This window comes from Crocuta crocuta, unplaced genomic scaffold (assembly GCF_008692635.1).
Source record: "Crocuta crocuta isolate KB4526 unplaced genomic scaffold, BGI_CrCroc_1.0 scaffold130, whole genome shotgun sequence".
NCBI classification, from domain to species: domain Eukaryota; kingdom Metazoa; phylum Chordata; class Mammalia; order Carnivora; family Hyaenidae; genus Crocuta; species Crocuta crocuta.
Window position 1 is genome coordinate 5,689,835 of NW_027527920.1, and position 16,369 is coordinate 5,706,203.

A 16,369-nucleotide genomic window follows, 5' to 3' on the forward strand; every position below is an offset into this window, starting at 1 on the left:
GGGGGGGGGGGGGGGGGGGAGAGGGAGGTGCGGGGAGGGGAGGCTGAATGGCTGATGCCTGTAATCCAGCCCTTCCTGTGCGGTCCAGCAGGGATGCTGGGAGCCCCGGCTGGCAGCCAAAGTTCAAGTTCGGTGTCTGCTGGGGTCCTGGCCTCCCCCTCTGCTCCCTGGTCCACTGAGGGCACCCCTCAGGGAGCCCGTGCTCTTTGCCCCGCAGAGGAGAAGCTGGCTCCAGGGGTGGCTGCGAAAGGGTGGGTCTCCAGCCGTGGGTCTCCCTCCGGCAGAGGCTGGGGACTGCATGAGCGTGAGGTCCAGAGATCAAAGGTCAGCTTCCAGTCCTTGAGGCGGCAGGTGGGGTCCTCAGGCGGTCCCCAGCTCCAGTCCCGGCTCTGTCTCTGGGGTCCCCGGAGAAGGGGAAGTTACGGGACGAGTGGAAACCACGGAGATCCGAGGTCAGCTTAGAAGGCGGCCCGCCGGGGAGCTAACAGTTCTTGGGGCTGTTGCGCAAGTTTTTCAGTTCCAGCTGCAGCTGCCGAATGCGGATGTCCTTCTGGGCCAGCTCTTCTTTCAACCGCCGGATCTCATCCTGCTGCCGGAAGAACATTCGNCCAGGCCTTTCCCTGCCCCCGCTTGAGTCCCGAGAGGCTCCTGTCACTGCAGTATGCCCTTCTCCAGAGCCAGCTTGTGGCTCCTACTTCCCCTGGAGGGTAGGAGAGAGTCCACATGGGTCCCTTTCCCAAATATCTCAAGGACACCCTTTTAGGGGTGCAAACATCATACTCCTACTTGCCATTCTGAATGGGAACCTTTCTTTATTATTATTATTTATTTTTTATATGTTTATTAATTTTTGAGAGAGAGCGAGCCAGCGGGGAGGGACAGAGACAGACAGAGAGAGACACAGAGAGAGAGACAGAGAGAGAAACAGAGGATCTGAGGCGGGCTCTGCACAGAGCCTGAGGCAGGGCTCGAACTCATGAACCATGAAGTCGTGACTCGAGCTGAAGTCAGATGCTCAAGAGACTGAGCCACCCAAGCACCCCGTATTATTATTTTAAGGTGTCACGTCCAATGTGGGCCTTGAACTCACGATGCTGAGATTAAGAGTCGTATATTCTACTGACTAAGCCAGCCAGGCGCCCCCCTGAAAGGGAACCTTTCTAAAATGTTTCGTGTCCTTCTGTTCGTAAGGATGCTCAGGATACACAGTGGAGTCCAGCTTTTCTCGTGCTGACATGGGGCCATCACGGGCAGGCCAACATCTGCACTGGGCAGTGGTGCCTTTGCTGGGTGAGCAGGAGCAAGACGCCAGCATCTTAGACACCTCCCCGGATTAGCCAGTCTCTCTTCTCCTTCCAGAAAACTGACACTGCCCGTAAAACACTGAGCCCTGCAAAACAGCAGCAGGCCACCTGAGGACCCCACACACTTGAGATGAATGTTACCAACATGCAGTTGTGTTTGTCCTCAAACTTCTGGGTGTGAGTTGCATTTGTTTTTGTAATTGTGTAATTTCACGCAATAGGATATAAGCTGATGAAATAGGTCAAAAGAGAGTTGCTGTTTCTTTCTTTTTTTAAAAAAAAATTTAATGTTTATTTTTGAGAGAGAGAGAGATAAAGAGACAGTGTGAGTAGGGAAGGAGTAGAGAGGGAGACACAGAATCCGAAGCAGGCTCCAGGCTCTGAGCTGTCAGCACAGAGCCCGATGCGGGGCTCGAACCCAGGAACCGTGAGATCATGACCTGAGCTGAAGTTGGACGCTTAACCGACTGAGCCACCCAGGCACCCCAAGAGTTGCTGTTTCAATAAAAATGAAGTTGAATGCATTAGAGAAAGGGGCTGCTAATAAAAAAACCTGCTTCACAGTTTGGTGGCACGATAGACACATAAAAGATTGGGGGAATGTGTGATATCTTGACTGTCCCACAGTTATGACGTGGCTGTACCTGTTTGTCAAAACTCACGGAACTGGACATCACCACGGACGAATGTTGCCACAGGTAAATTATACCTCAATAAATCTGTCTTAAGGAAGAAAAAAGTGGGAAAAACTTTGGAAAAAACCCCTTGGGCTGTGTTTTCAGATTGACTTTAAGTTCCTGTTTCACCTCAAACCGAAACTGCAATCTGGAGTGAATGGGTAATTTATTTGTGAAAGACACGGCCGATTCTGACCAGGGATCTCCTCAAAGAAAAGGTCTTGGGTCCTACATCAAAACAGGATTTAGGATTTATTTATTTATTTATTTTATTTTATTTCTTTTAATGTGTTAGTATATGTGCTGCCGAAGTGATCACTATTTATTTAATGGGTTAAAGAAGATAAATGAATGAAATTAAGTAAATGAAATAGAAGAATGTCTATATCATTTTTATGATTCATTGTTTAAAAAAATTTTTTTTAGTGTTTTATTTATTTTTGAGAGGAGGGGGACACAGAATCCAAAGCAGGCTCGAGACTCCGAGCTGTTGCCACAGAGCTCAATAAGGGGCTCGAACTCATATGAACTGTGAGATCTTGACTTGACTGAAGTTGGACGCTTAACCGACTGAGCCACCCAAGTGCCCCTTATGATTCTTTCCTTAACTGACTTTTCTTTTCTTTTTTTTTTTTTTAAAGCTCTATCAGTACTGGTTACCTCTGTTCGGAAGGATGATGTGCTATTTGCCCCTGGCTACATGATTCTACAAGCTCTGGTGTCTTCCAAGTTCTCAAACTTTCTTTGCATAATCTTTTGATCACGTTTTGTTTAGAAGAAAAAACAGCTGTACTGAAGTGTCATTCCCATACCATAAATTCCACCCATTTTACGCATACAATTAGCATTAGCGAATTTTAGTAAAATTGAACAAAATGAATTTTAGTAAAATTCAGAGGTTGTATAACCCTACGTCTTGTCCTCTGTGTCATGCCTCCATTTTCCCTTCCCAGATAGACCAATATGTCCACCATTTAAAACCCAATTTTCTAGGGGCACCTGAGTGGCTCAGTCGGGTAAGCATCCAACTTCGGCTCAGGTCATGATCTCACAGTTTGTGGGTTCGAGCCCCATGTCGGGCTCTGTGCTGACAGCTAGCTCAGAGCCTGGAGCCTGTTTCAGATTTTGTATCTCCCTCTCTCTCTGACCCTCCCCTGCTCACGCTGCCTTTCTCTCTCTCTCAGAAATAAAAACAAACAAACAAACAAACCTAATTTTCTAACTGGTTGATCCCAGTCGGCTGCAGTGGTTAAAACTGTGGATAAACCCAGCGTCCGCAGGCTCTGAGTGAATTTCTTCATAGTAAGGAAGGTTCCCAAGCTTTACTGCAGATTGCGGTATCTGTGTTTGCCTGCTTGGGGACCCTGAAAACCTTTCTCCAGGTCAGGTTTGGTTTCTAGAAACCAGTCATAGCTCAATGTTACTTGATTTCACCATTGCTCACCCCTGACTCCTCCACACTGGGTATGAGAACTGACCTCAGGCTCTTGGTGTGGCCTTCCCTGGGCTATCACAGCAACTCTGCTACCTCTACCTTCTCAGTGTGCTTAAAAAGTATTTTTTTTTTTTTAAGTGGAAAATGCCAAATATATACAAGGGTGGGGAGAACAGCATTATGAACGTCCAAGAACTCACCAACTGGCTTCAAGAAATAACACGTGATCAGTCTTGCTTCATCTCTACTTCTACCCAATTCACCTGTACCACCTCTTTCAGGGATTATTTTGAAGCAAACCTCATTTATCCCATGATTCCATCCAGTCCTAGAAATCTGAACATCCCTCGATAAGGCTACTAAACCTATTTTATAGCAATTGTAAGTTCACCGTTCAGATTTCCCTTCAAGACTGTGAGATCCCAGAGGTCGGGAATAGTCTTCTTTTTATGAATAATAGTGATGATCGTAAGTTGGTGTGACAAGAAACCTCTAGGATGGCCCCTGTGTTGTCCCTCCCCTCAAGGGTGGACTGGACCTAGTAACTTGCTTCAGATGAATAGAATATGGCAGAAGTGATAATACGTCATTTCCAAGAGCCTATGACTTCCATCTTGGACACCTTCTCTTGCTCACTCGGAGGGATACCAGCTGCCATGTTGTGAGCTGCCCAATGGAGAGGTCCATACGGTAAGGACCTGAGGGAGACCTCTGGCTGATAGCTTGAGAGGAACCGAGACTCTGTGTCCAACAACCTGTGAGGGAATCAGTCCTTCCGGCAACCATGTGAGTGAACTTGGGAGCAGCTCCTTTCACAGCTGAGCCTTCAGATGTGACAGCAGCCCAGCTGATGGTTGAACCACATGGTCTCATGAGAGACCTTCAGCCACGGGCATCCATTATGACATACTATGAGATAATAAATGTTTGTGGGTTTGAGTCACTAGGTTTTGGGGTGATGTCTGACGCAGCAATAGATAACTGATAGAGTTAGCCTCACTGAGCACTTTGTATGGGCCAGGAAGAGTGCTAGACACTTAGAAAATATCTCTTTAATGCTCACCGCATTTCATATCCCCATCTTACCATGAGAAAGGTCAGGAAACTTGCTTGGGCACAGCCAGGAAACAGCAGAGCCAGGATTGAAATGCAGTTGAGTCCACGTAGCCGTCTCTACTCCAGTGGCATTGAGCCACGTGCCTGGCACAGGGCAGGCATCTGTGAACCCTGGCTGGGCCGAACTCAGTCCCTAGTATTGGCATCAGGGACTGGGGGTACTGTCGGAAGGAGAAACCTTCGGGGGGCATGGATAAGACCCAGCTACAGTCACCCAAAATGAGCTGCTCCTACTCTAAATGGTCCAGAGAGTACTTGCATAAACACAGCCTCTTCCCCATCCAAGAGAGGAAATTGTCAGACCCCATCGCTGCCACAGTGGCAGGGAGGAAGGCCGGGCTGTAATGCCCGAAGCCAGGCTTTCCTCTGTTAGCCAGGAATTTATAACTCCCGTAACAGCAAATGACAGTGACGTTCCAGAATGGATTCATGAGCCATGGAACTGTGTGGGCTAGTGAATGTGAGGGGTCGGGGTGGGGCCTCAATATTGCTACCATATCCCAGCCTCTATTTATTGGGGTCAGAGGCAACGGAAGCCAATCGCAAGCTACTTACGGTATTTGTCACAGAAAGAAAAATGCCCCAGATGGAGCCGGCTTAAAGGCCTGAAGCCCGTAATTGAAATGCAAAGGTCTCGCTCTTCCAGGACCCGTGGAAGTAATAACTTATAGTCCTTACCTCGTTCTCTGTCCTGGGTGGGACATTCTCTAATAAATCTATTCCATTGACCACAACACTCTTCTTTTCTTTGATGGGAGCCTTAAATACCATTTTTGAGGACTTCTTATAGCCTTCCTTCAAAGACATCAGCACGGGATCTACAAAAGGCAAGGGGAACGTTCACACTGGGGCAGCTTGGTCGTGTGCCAAGTGATGGGGTCTTTTGTCCACACCCTGCTGGGCCGAGCGTGGGGGAGTCAAAGCAGAGGCCATGCAAAGGGGAAGTGGGTGAACTCGAGGGGAGGCAAATGCTGCAGCCTCCAAGCCTCTTCTGGGAAGCCCGCCCACGTGGTACCTCGGTTGATGCCCCCTAGCCACTCATCGGGGGTCAGAGCTGGCTCCGTGCCTGGTGTCATGGGGTAAATGTCTTCCTGGTAGGAATCCGACTGCAGTGAGGGGAGCAGAAGAGGGGACACACCGGGGCCGCTGTGAGAACCCCCAGCAGCCGGCTCTCCTTGCTGACCTCCCGCCGAGCTCCCTCTGTCCCGCCTCCAAGCCTTTGCCCTCAGATGTCTCCCACGTGAAATCCCCACCCTGCCTTCGTTAGCAAGCCAGCCTCTCCCCACCCTAGAATGGCCCCCAATTCCCACCCCCAATTGGGACTGAAGACTTCAGTCTACAGGACCTTCTTCTGAGCTCCTCAGGCTTACGGTTCAGGCCATCTAGGATTCAACACGGGGTCCCTTTGGAGCCCAGCGCGGCCCCACTCACCCTCCGGGGCACGATCATGGAGATGGGCTCAATCAGGCCCTTGAGAGTCACCAGCTTGTAGAAGCGGAACACCTCGCAAGCCGACACATCCAGCCCGTGCTTGGGCATGACCCCTGTGGACAGGCACATGCGGCTCTGTGGGATCTGGGGGACCCCCGGCCAGTCCCCCACCTCCCTGATGTCCTTGATCAAGAGTGTCCTTGAGCACTAAGGTCTGGAGGCAATGCTCTATGCTGAGGGCAGCAGGTGGACTGGGGGCTTCCTGAGGGAGACTAAGTAGTAACATCTCGAATAAGCCCCTCCGGCGAGTCCTGCCTCACCAAGGTGCATGCTTTAGGCATGGGACCTTATATAAGCTGTTGAAATATTTTAGTCTATTCCATTCTTTTTATAGATGAAACTCCTAAGGGTTTAGGGGCTTGCCCCAGGTCGCAGAGTATGGCTGGGGCAGAGCCACAGAGCCTGTCACCACTTTTATTAAGTTGTTAAAAAAAATGTTGATTTGTTTTTGAGAGAGCAAGGGAGGAGTGAGAGCTGGGGAGGGGCAGAGAGAGGAGAGAGGGAGACAGAGAATGCAAAGCAGGCTCCGTGCTGTCAGCGCAAAGCCCGATGTGGGGCTCACACCCACTAGCTGTGACGCCACGACCTGGGCCGAAGTCGGATGCTCAACCCACTGAGCCACCCAGGCGCCCTGAGCCTGTCACCTTCTAAAATAAAGTAGCTTCCCTAAGTCTCTGGGTTTCTGGTCCTCAGAGAGAACAAAGGAGAGAGAAACCTTGCTCCACGCACCCTAGAGCTTAAGATTGCCGTCGAGTCATATACTGGGACTGACAGGGCATGCGTGCGTGGTGCACATATTAACCGTGTGTCTGTCCTTGCCACAGTGTTCCTAACACCAGTGGCGCGAGGAACACACGCTTTGGGGTCGGCCACACCTGGTTCTGAGTCCTGACTCTGCCTCTCTTTCTGGTTGGGAGGCCTAGGGTAGATCACTGCCTGTCTGAAGGTTTCAGGTTCCTTGGCGGGTTCGAGGAGAACAGTGTGCCCCTTTAGGAGACGGTCAGGGGACAGGGCGAGAAGATGCTCGATGACCGCCTGGCGTCCTCACGAGCCCACAGAGGATGTTAGTTTCTTTTTCCGTGATGTGAACGTGAGTTAAGTTCCCAGCTCTCCTTGACTGGAATGGAAGGTTTCTCTTCCAGATGCAGGAATTCTAGAAGCTAGAGGGGAGTACTGTAATGGTACCCAAGTGGGATTTAGAGCCAGTAGAGCTGGTTTTGAATTCTCACTCTGCCACATAGGACCTAGGTGACCTGCCTGGGGTGAGTCACCTCGCCACCCTGAACCTGTGAAATGTGCCTGGCTCAGGGCAGATGCTTCCCAATGGCCACAGGTGACCGGGGCGAGGAGAGGCGCTTCTCCTTGGTTCTTCCCTCTTCCTCAAGTCTTGCTGACCTGGCTTTCTAAACACCTGGATTCATCTTCTCCCCATCTTCCCGCCTCCTCCTTGGTTACCATCCTTTCCCTTCTGCCTCCTTAGTTACCACCCTTTCTTGGCTAGAAGTCCAAGAATGGCCTCCAAACCGGTCTCTCTGCCTCCCTCCCGTCCTTTCAAAATCCGTTCTCCCTACAGAAGCCAGAGCAATCTTGGACGAACATTTCAGATGGCGTCATGCCGTCCCATCTCCCATCCACCCACCTAAGGCAAAGAAAGGCCTCCAGTGAGTTCCCAGGAAAACCCAAACTCCTTCCCCTGTGTGACGGATAACTGTATGTATCAGTGGATTCAGGAAAGAAGACTGCCCTCCCCATCCAGTCCGTTGAGGGTCTGAATACAGCAAAAGGCAGAGGAGGGAGCAAGTCACCCCTTTTTTTTCCTGCTTCCTTGTTTGAGCTGGGACAGCTCATGTCGTCTTCTCCTGTCCTTAGACTGGGATTCACACCATCAGCTCTCCTGGGTCTCAGGTCTTCAGACTTGGACTGAATGACACCGCCAGCCTTCCTGGGTCTCCAGGAAGCCAGCAGATCGTGGGACTTCTCAGCCTCCATAATTGTGTGCACCAATTCCCCATAAATCCATATATATTTCTGTTCCTCTGGAGACCCCTCATAAATACATCTTTCTAATCCATCCCATGCCACCTGGTCCCTGTCCTAAGCTCCAGATTCATGTCCCAAGCCTCTCCCCATCTTCTGCCACGTCATAGAGTCTATGCTTAGTCACACTGACCTCTGTTCTGTTTCTATCTAGAACATGCCAGGCTCGTTCTTGCCACAGGGACTTTGCACCGATGGTTCCTCCTGCTGATCTTACTCTTCCTCCTTCCTGCCTTTCAGATCTCGGCCTAAAAGGTCACCTCCACAGTGAGGCCCTCCCTGACCACCCGGTCTACAAAAGCCCTCAGTTGCTCGCTGTTCTATTGGCTTATTTGATTCTCTGCCTAGAACTTACTACCATCCAGCATTTTCCTTCCTTATTTGTTGGTTGTCTGTCTCCCTTCAGTGGAATGTGAGTGCCCCAGGAGTAAGGCTGGGTTCTGTACTGTTTCCCACTGGGTCTAAGGGCTGCCACACAGCTGATACCCTGAGTTTGTTGAATGACTGTATGAGAGAGCAGAAGGACCACGTGCTCTGTACATATGCTCTCTATCTAGCCCTGAAAGGTAGGTTTGATTTTCCCTATTTTACAGATGGGAAAAATGAGCCTCAGAAGGGTGAGGTATACATTTGAGCCAGAATGTAAACTGAGGTCCGACTCTAAAGTCCAGGATGCTTTTTATCCTTGTGACAAAGAGGTGACAGTGAGGAGGAAGAAATGACAGTCAGGAAGGGGAGAAGTCAATGGAATGGTCACAAGGCCTATCTCAGGGCCGCCATCTTGCTGCCAGTCACTGAGCTGGGCTCCCGGGCCCTTCCGGCCCTGATGACCTAGAAGCAGGCTCTCAGGCCCCATCTGTAGCGCCAGACCCCCACAGGGAACCAGGCAGACTTGGGCTCCAAGGTAAGGAGGGAACGGGGCCCCCAAAGAAACTTCTTCCAACGGGCTGACTCTGACCCCAACCAGGAAATTGCTGCATCGTATGCGATGCCAGCGTTAGTTGGGAGGAATGATGATTTTGCTGTGAGAATTCAGCAGTGGTGGCATGTGGGGTGGGAAGAACTCACTATGCTCCTCAGTCCTGGGCCCTCTGAAGGATTTGCTTAGAAGCTGGGGAGCTGGGGGTGCGGTGATGGCGACACCCTGGAACTTCATCCTGTCCTCACAGGCAAGGACAGAGCCGCTCCTGGAGACTAGGGTCCTGGCTTCCCAGAGGCTTCAGGAAAGTGTCTGGGCCTAGACGTTTCTCTGACCTTTAGTTGCTCCACCACCTTATAAGAGTGTCAGAACCACTTTGTATCCCCATCTGGGGACGGGAAGGAAGCCACTGTGTACACCCCTGAGGGCCGCTGAAGACCAGAGGCGATGGAGGCTGTCAAACACCATGGAATGACAGTCAGGTGGGTGGTGACAGGCTGGCGGGAGCAGTGCCAGCAGACCTTCCCAGGGGCAGCACCTGCTGGTTCCGACTGCCCATGTGCTGTGGGCTTCCGGGTCTGATTTTCATTTAAGGGCAGGGGTGACCCATGAACCAAACACCCAGTCTCTTGTTCTACAGCACAACAGCCACGGAAGCCTCTGGACCCCCTTACCTAGGCCTTTCTGCGGGGCTGGGGAGCGGAACTCCATGAGGTAACTCAAGAAGGGCTTCTCAGTGCTGATCTCGTAGTACCGGATGTTTCCGTCTCCCTGGGGGCGGGGAGAGAGGGAGGTGAGGAGGGTGGGGGGAGGAGGGAGGCGCGGANTCCAAAGACCAGGGAGGCCTGGTCTCTAGACCCATGGGCGGGGGCGGAGGCGGTGTGGGTGTGTCGACAGCGTTTGTGATAAACAATTTGCCAAAAAGCTCCTGGCAGGTGCCCCAGATGCCGTCATGAATCACCATCCTCCAGGCTCCAGGCTCTGAGCCTGGTGTCCACCCCACCCCAGTGCACCTCGGAGGGAATTCTCAGTCACTGACACTTCAGTAAGAACGAGTGTCAGACCCGAGGGCAGGTTTTGATGGAAGAGAGTGAGAGGTGAGGACCAGAGAGGTTAGCCTGGCTCTCCCCAGGGGGTAGGGCAGGAGCAGGGCACAATGGGGGGGGGAGGGGTCTCCCACAGGCCACCCCAGCGCTTCCCACCCCCTGATCTTTGACTACCTTTCCAGCCAGGTAGAGCATGTGAGTGTCAGCATCATAGAAGGGGAACAGGAGGCCCGAAAGCCCATCAATTTCCTCCTCGATCAAGGGCATGGAGAGGTCCTCCTGCGGCAAAGAAGGCCCGTATCAGCCTGCGTGCAGGCAGGGATGGCACCTTACCTTCCCCGACCCCAGCACAGCCCCCAGAACTACATGTCCCTTTCATGTCACCCCCGGCCTCCCCGTGGCTGACCTGGTCCCAGAGGGCGATCTGTCTCGTGTTCCACCTGGAGACCCCTGTCGTGAGCAGTCGCTTCATGTTCCCCAGGAACACCACTCGGTTCACTCTGTGGTTTTTACAGTTTGCCTCCTGGCAGGAACAGACAGAGCTGGTAAGCCAGGGCCTCTGGACACTAGGAGACCGCAGTGGGCTCAGCGGGGGCCCCCAAAAGATCCGTCCATGCCTTAATCCCTGGAACCTGTGATACGGGGTCCTTAAGTCCCCTGGGTCACCTACAGGTCGCGGCCAGCACCCTTGGAAGAGATAAGCGACACAGATGCACAGAGGAGAAGGTGATGTGACTCCAGAGGCAGAGGCTGGCGGATGTGGCTCCAAGCCAAGGAAGCCAGCAGCCACCAGGAGCTGGAAGAGGCAAGGAAGGTTCTCTCCCAGCGCCTCCAGAGCTGTGACGGAGCTGTCAGCCACTGTTCGTGGGAATTTGTCACAGCCGCCGGAGGAAACCAATCCAGGCGCCGCGGAGCAGTGGAGCCTTGGGACCAGGAGCCTTGGGACCTCCCCACATCCGAGAGGGTGGGGAACGCGAAGGGAGAGCTGACAATGGCTCCGCCAAGTCCACCAAGTGCCTGGTGCGCTCGGCAGGGCGTCTCTTCCAAGCCTCACGGCAGTACCTGCTGGAAGGATGTCGGGAGCACAGGGGACTCACAGGTCGCCGCTCCATGACTTGCTTCACCCTGGGCTCCTTCCAACAGGGCCGTCCTCTGCCTCCATCCCCCTTGCCTCTCGGTTCTCGACCCTTCCTCCTCCTAACACACAACAGCCCTTCGCTGGGAAGAGTAGTCAACACCGGGCCAGATACCGGAGGTGGGCAGAGTGGCGCCAAGACCCAGGGTGACGCCTGGGTTCTGCCAAGGAAGTGTGGCCCTGAGGAGTCCCGCCCTTCTGGCCCACGTCACAGTCTGTGAGGTGGAGTGTGGGTTCTCAGCTCCGTGACTTCTTCTTGGCTCAGCATGGGTTATCTCTGCCACCCCCCAACCCCCTGCCCCCCTCTGCTGGCTGGGTTTGAACCCTAACTCCGCCTGCCCGCCACTCAGCGTCCATCTCTAACCCTCTCCAAGGCTCAGTGCCCCTGTGTGAAAGGGGGATTAAATGGGCGCAAGGATTAAATGGGTAAGGCTCTGGAGCAAGCTCTGAGTAAAATGGTACTAATGATGCTGATAACTGTGAGTATTATTCTCTGTAATGGTGGTAGTAGATGACTTCCTGGCCCTGCAATTTCAGACTCTTCCAAGATAAACACAGCCGGGTCGATCACCAGTCCTTTCTTGGATAGGGGGTAAGCCTCACATTTCACCCAGATTTTCCATCCCGTTCCGTCCACGTATATCCCACAACCAGCACACAGTAGGTGCTCAAGAAGTTCATTTCTTGCTCCCAAATAGCATCTAATCCCTTCTTCGCACTCAAGACCCAGAACACTCAAAGATCAAGCTGGAGCGTAATTCACCATCAACCTCCCCACTTGGGCGTGTCTCTGGGGCTGGTGCCCTGCCCCATGTCCCTCGGGCCTGTCCCCACACAGGTGCCTGGGCAGCGAGTCCCAAGTCCCCTTTCCTGTGCCCACGACGGCGCTTGGGTGACACGCAAGGAGTTGTGCGCTGAAGAGTGCCACCAGTTGGGCCCCCGGAGCGGGCTGGAAGAATCCCGTCTGGGGAGTGGGGTGCAGTGGGGATGAGAAAGGGGACTGAGGTCTCCCCCCCCATTTCTTGTAGGCCTGCCTGGAAACCAAGCCCCACATCCCGACACCCTCCCTCCCCCTCAAAGACTGTGGGGCTTCACCTGCAGGACGCGGCCCGAGCGCGGCTCGATCACGCGAAGCTTCTTATCCTTGCACGTGGTGGTGAGCAGGCTGCCGTCGGTGTTGAAGGACATACAGAGGATCACATCTGAATGACAGTCAATCATCTTCACCGGCTCCCCCACATCCAGGTTCCAAATGAGGACCTGCAAGGCGGGGGGCGGGGGGGGGGCGCATGCCAGAGGCAGGGTCAGCCCTGTGGCCCTGCTGTGAGGCGTCTGTCCCTGTCTGCACCCGGTGGCCCTGGGAGAGACGCCCCCCGCGGGGCCGGGGTGCGCTGGACGACAGGAGGATGGCGTTAAATTCTGTATCAAAGGCTGATGCTCCCTGCTGCACAAATCCACTACCATCGTTCGGCAGATTGCGTCTGCTGCTAGCAAGGAGGATTCGTGTCCCCGGCCAGGGCCGCATGGCTGGCACAGCTCTTTGACGGCGTGCCCATTCTCTTCCCTCCACCAACTCTGGGTGTTCCTTTTTCCTACCAGGAGGGCAGCGGCCACTCCTAGATTTAAGAAGTGCCCGGCAGAGTGCGTGGGCATGAAGCGGGCATTCTCTTCCAACCTGTAAGAGCCGCAGAAACCAGACAGGCAGCCTCTGTGGACCCCAGGAACGACAGGGCGCACAGAAGATGCCCGGTGGTGTGCGGCGACTCAGCGAAGGAACGGATAGGCGGACGGACGAGGCTGGAGAACGTGCTCGGGGGAAGTCACAGCGCCCCCTGCAGGCGGTTTCTCAAGATCCACAGGGCCCCGCTCACCTTGTAGTCATAGCCGGCGCTGAAGAGGATGTTGTTGGTCGTGGGGTGCCACTCGACCAGCCCCACGCGCCGGCTGTGCCCGTGCAGTTCCAGCAGAGCCTCTGTCATGTTCCGCTTCAAGCCGCCCTCGGGGATCTCCCAGATCCGCACCTGCAGGGGGTGGGGGGGACGGAGGGCTGGGTGGGCAGGGCCAGGAGAACCCCCCCACCCCCGACGGCCCTGTCCCTCGGACACCCGGCTTCCCAGNCGGGTGTCTGCAGCCCTAGACAACTCCCATTGCTGGCAATGTTGCTACAGCCTAGCTAGTCCCAGAGGGCCACACAGTAATCAGCTTTTGGTGAGTGTTGTATTAACAGCCTATCTCTGCCTCCCCTCCCACACCTTTCTAGGAGCTCTGACCTCAGCCTCAGTGCCGCTGCTGGCACCACATGGAGCCGCCCCTCATTCCGCATCCCCCACCCAGGGGGGTGGACAGTGAGCAGAGGAAAACCCATCTGGGAGGCCCGGAGTCTTTCCTGAGACATGAGGAACTCAGGGGCAGAGATGGCCTGGGACGTTGGAGCCCGAGCCGGGAGGATGGGCAAAGCCACTCTTCGCAGTCTCGAGGACGCCTGGGTGGCTCAGTCGGTTAAGCATCCGACTCTTGGTTTAGGCTCTCAGGTCATGATCTCACGGTTTCATGAGTTCGAGCCTGGCCTCGGGCTCTGTGCTGACAGTGCAAAGCCTCCTCGGGAATCTCGCGCTCCCTCTCTGCCCCTCCCCCGCTCGTGCTGTTTCCATCTCTCACAAATAAATGCATAAACTTAAAAAAAAAAGAAGCAGAAAGAGATGATGGGCCAAGCTAAGGCAGGACACACGGAGAAGCCGAGAGCAGAGACCATGTGGCCCCAGAGAGAGGATGCGTGCAGTTTCTCTGCTATCTCTGAGTGTCCTCATCACTGACATGAGCCATGGGGGGGCTTCCATTTCTCTCGGCCAAACATACCCTGCACAGTTGCAACCGTTTTATCTACAAATGGGAGAGAAAACTCTTTGCCTTGCCTCGTCTACCGGTAGAATCAGGTGAGATGCTGGTTGCCGAAGTCTGTAAACTGTAAAGTGCTCTAAAGACCTAAGGAGTTCTAGTCCTTGTTATAATTGTCGTCGTCATTAATGCTACTGATCGCATGCTGCCTGCGGAGGAAAGAACACACGTGACTAGCATTTAGGGCTCCTTTCAAGCAAGTCTTTTGAAAACCTGAACTCCACCTCGGCCAGTAAGGAGAAAACTTGGAAAAACAGCTTTGAGATACGATTTATAATCTTTTAAAATAGCCACCCTGGGAGGGGACAAGGGCCAGGGGTTGGCAAGATTACCTACTGGAACTTGTAGATTCAATCGGTATTGGTAGTATTATAAATCAGAGTAACTCTTTTGGAAGCAATTTGGCAATCTTTAGTCGGAACCACAGAGGCGTTTATGCTGTATACTTTGACCTAGTAGTTTCACTCTGAAAACCCAATATAAGCAAAAATCTCCATGCATGAAGATGTTCATTGCAACACGGAAAATTTAGACACCCTCAAAGTGACCAACATTAGGCAACAATTTTATATGCTCTGTCATTATGTGATATTAGCTATTCAGTGATAATTCTGAAGCCCATGAGTAAATAGGGAAAACCGAAGGCAGGCCCAGGGACAGGAGAGAAGGCTGGGAACTGGGGGTACCCCTAAGGGAATTCCCTTGGCAGTTTCCCTTCTCGATGTTTCCCCCTCAGGCTCTAGCCGTGAGTATTTCCACATGTGTGTTTCCCCGGAAGACCCAGCCCTGCACATGTCGACATGGGGGCCTTCAGGGTGGGTTAAGAGAGGCAGGTTCAATCAAAGGTTTGGGGTCACCCTTAGGTGTAGCATTCTGTTTCAAAAAATACACTTGGGAGGGAGGGGGCAACTGGGTGGCTCAGTTGGTTAAGCGTCTGACTCTTTGTTTAAAAAAATTTTTAAATGTTTTACTTATTTCTGAGAGAGAGAGAGGCAGTGCGAGCAGGGGAGGGTCAGAGAGAGGGAAATACAGAATCCGAAGAAGGCTCCAGGCTCTGAGCTAGCTATCAGCACAGAGCCCGGCATGGGGCTTGAACCCACGAACCGTGAAATGGTGACCTGAGCCGAAGATGGATGCTCAACCGACTGAGCCACCCAAGTTCGTGAGTTTGAGCTCCGCATCAGGCTCTGAGCTGATGGTATGGAGCCTGCTTGGGATTCTCTCTCTCCTCTCTCTCTGTCCCTCCCATGTCTCTCTCTCAAAACAAGTGAATGAATAAACTTAAAAAAAAAAAAAACACTCAGTGGCGTGCCTGGGTGGCTCAGTTGGTTAAGTGTTTGACTTTGGCTCAGGTCATGATCTCATGGTTCATGGGTTCGAGCCCCACTTCAGGCTCTGTGCTGACAGCGGAGAGCCTGGAGTCTGTTTTGGATTCTGTGTCTCCCTCTCTCTCTGTCTCTTATCTACTCATGCTCTCTCTTTCTCTCTCTCAAATAAATAAACGTTAAGAAAGTTAAAAAAAAGAAAAACACTCAGGGTACCTGGTTAGCTCAGTTGGTAGAACATGCAACTCCTGACCTCAGGGTTTTAAGTTTGAGCCCCACACTGGGTGTAGAGATTACTTTAAAAAAATATATCTTAAAAAAATGTTTAAAAAACACATTCCAGAAAAAGTTTATAATTAGGGGACAGTTCACAAGATTTTTCTGACACTGTAATTGCCTTTGGTTGCTCCATCTCTCCATGAATGCCCAGCATGCATGAGGCGCCTGGCTGGTTCAGTTGGTAGAGCGCGTGATTCTTGATCTTGGGGGTCATGAGTTCAAACCCCATGTTGGGTATAGAGATTACTTAAAACGAAACAAAAAGCCCAGAGCTCACACACAGCCCTACATGGTGGTGGGGGCTGGGGGAGCGAGGTGATAGGGGCCCCAGCAGGACCCATGGCTTTTCCTTGGCAGGTCCAGCATCAGGGAATTCAGCACTGAGGTCTTATCTGGAAGTGGAGGGGAGGGTAGAGGAGGGCCCAGTGTAGATGACTGGGTAGTCACCAATAAGACACATTCCTCTTGTCCCCAGGGCACCAGAGGAGGGCAGCCCTTGAAGAGAGGAGAGCAGTGCCTAGGTTGGGTACATTACATGTGCACGTGCACTCGTGTGCACACACACTGCACACCCCACACTCCTTTGTCTTTTACCCAGAGGGAGGCCGTTACACATGTTCTTCTGCAACTTGCCTTTCTCCTGTAACAGGTAGCGGGCCTGTTTCCACACCAGGTCCTATGGATATACCTTATCTTATTAAGTGGCCAGG

At 52.8% G+C, this 16,369-nt stretch overlaps 1 protein-coding gene across 1 annotated transcript in view; it reads right to left on the reverse strand.

Annotated features, from left to right (window-relative positions):
* Nucleotides 1-6: 6 nt before the first annotated feature.
* The window catches only part of CORO2B (coronin 2B), a 68,917-nt gene continuing 52,554 nt past the window's right edge, over nucleotides 7-16,369 (reverse strand). Inside the window, exons 4-13 of the mRNA XM_077746530.1 lie at nucleotides 13,032-13,181; nucleotides 12,256-12,420; nucleotides 10,432-10,548; nucleotides 10,200-10,304; nucleotides 9,654-9,750; nucleotides 5,964-6,076; nucleotides 5,548-5,638; nucleotides 5,211-5,350; nucleotides 3,496-3,500; nucleotides 7-614 (exon numbers count right to left, since the gene is read on the reverse strand). Of these exons, the coding sequence (XP_077602656.1) occupies nucleotides 482-614; nucleotides 3,496-3,500; nucleotides 5,211-5,350; nucleotides 5,548-5,638; nucleotides 5,964-6,076; nucleotides 9,654-9,750; nucleotides 10,200-10,304; nucleotides 10,432-10,548; nucleotides 12,256-12,420; nucleotides 13,032-13,181 (1,116 nt within the window). The 3' untranslated portion in view covers nucleotides 7-481. The remainder of the gene's footprint in view (nucleotides 615-3,495; nucleotides 3,501-5,210; nucleotides 5,351-5,547; nucleotides 5,639-5,963; nucleotides 6,077-9,653; nucleotides 9,751-10,199; nucleotides 10,305-10,431; nucleotides 10,549-12,255; nucleotides 12,421-13,031; nucleotides 13,182-16,369) is intronic.